Below are 1,048 nucleotides of genomic sequence, written 5' to 3' on the forward strand. Positions count from 1 at the left end.
CGTCGCGGGTACCTGACTGACCTGCTGCATGTCTTCCACCTCCTGCCCGCCTTCCTCGTGAAGATGAGCAGCGACGTCCTGGACACAGTACGGGGAGCGGGGGACGCGTCCTGGGGTGGTGGGTTGTGGTGCAGGGCAGTGGCAGGGGGGGGCAGCCCCATTCCCAAGGGGACAGGAGCTTTGGCAGCGCGCTGGGCACCCTGTCACCTCCTCGCAGGCGCTGAAGCTGCCGCATGTGGAGTACATTGAGGAGGATTCCTACGTCTTTGCCCAGAGCATCCCCTGGAACCTGGGCAGGATCGTGCCGCCACAGCCCGCCTCGGGTGCCTACAGCCCTCCCAGTAAGCACTGGGGTGCAGGGGGAGGATCACTGGGGTTTGAGAAAGGGTCAGTGACCCCGTTCCCTCTCCTGATCCTGGGGGGACAGGGATATCCCCCCGCCCTGTGGTGCTGTGGGACTGGAGCTGCATTTTGGGAGCATCCCAGGGATCCAGGCTGACCAAGGTGGTGGTTGCCTTCCCCCCCGGTGGTATCCCCGGTAGATAAAGGTGACCTGGCGGAGATTTACCTGCTGGACACCAGCGTGCAGAGCACCCACCGGGAGATCGAGGGCAGGGTGCTTGTGACGGACTTTGAAAGTGTTCCTGAGGAGGATGGCACCCGCTTCCACAGGCAGGTGAGCCCCAAGGTGCTGCATGAGCATCCCCCTGCACCCACCAAACCCTGGCCAGGCTCAGGGGGCTTCCCAGGACAAGGGGGACACTTGGCTTGTGGCGAAATGCCGGGTAGGACACGTAGCAGTGGGAGCTGAGTGTAACCTTCTGCACAGGATGATTTTTTGTCTCCCCCCACCCCGAAATATTTTAAAGCATTTATTCTGCAGCAGGATTTACCTGGTGCAAGGCCCAAGGGGTGGGATGGGGTGGGGAGGATGCTGTGGGGTCACAAACCTGTTTCAATGCAACGGGTGTAAAACCGTGATGTCTGCACCAGGCCAGCAAGTGTGACAGCCACGGGACCCACATGGCCGGGGTCCTGAGCGGGCGCG

General features: G+C 62.0%; 1 protein-coding gene across 1 annotated transcript in view; it reads left to right on the forward strand.

Moving 5' to 3' along the window:
* Positions 1-6: 6 nt before the first annotated feature.
* Positions 7-1,048, forward strand: part of PCSK9 (proprotein convertase subtilisin/kexin type 9) — a gene marked incomplete at both ends in the record, with an annotated part of 2,903 nt that continues 1,861 nt past the window's right edge. The window contains 4 exon segments of the mRNA XM_010076778.1: positions 7-87; positions 218-341; positions 543-676; positions 994-1,043. Coding sequence (XP_010075080.1) covers positions 7-87; positions 218-341; positions 543-676; positions 994-1,043 — 389 coding nt within the window.

This window comes from Pterocles gutturalis, unplaced genomic scaffold, assembly GCF_000699245.1.
Source record: "Pterocles gutturalis isolate BGI_N339 unplaced genomic scaffold, ASM69924v1 scaffold3763, whole genome shotgun sequence".
NCBI classification, from domain to species: domain Eukaryota; kingdom Metazoa; phylum Chordata; class Aves; order Pterocliformes; family Pteroclidae; genus Pterocles; species Pterocles gutturalis.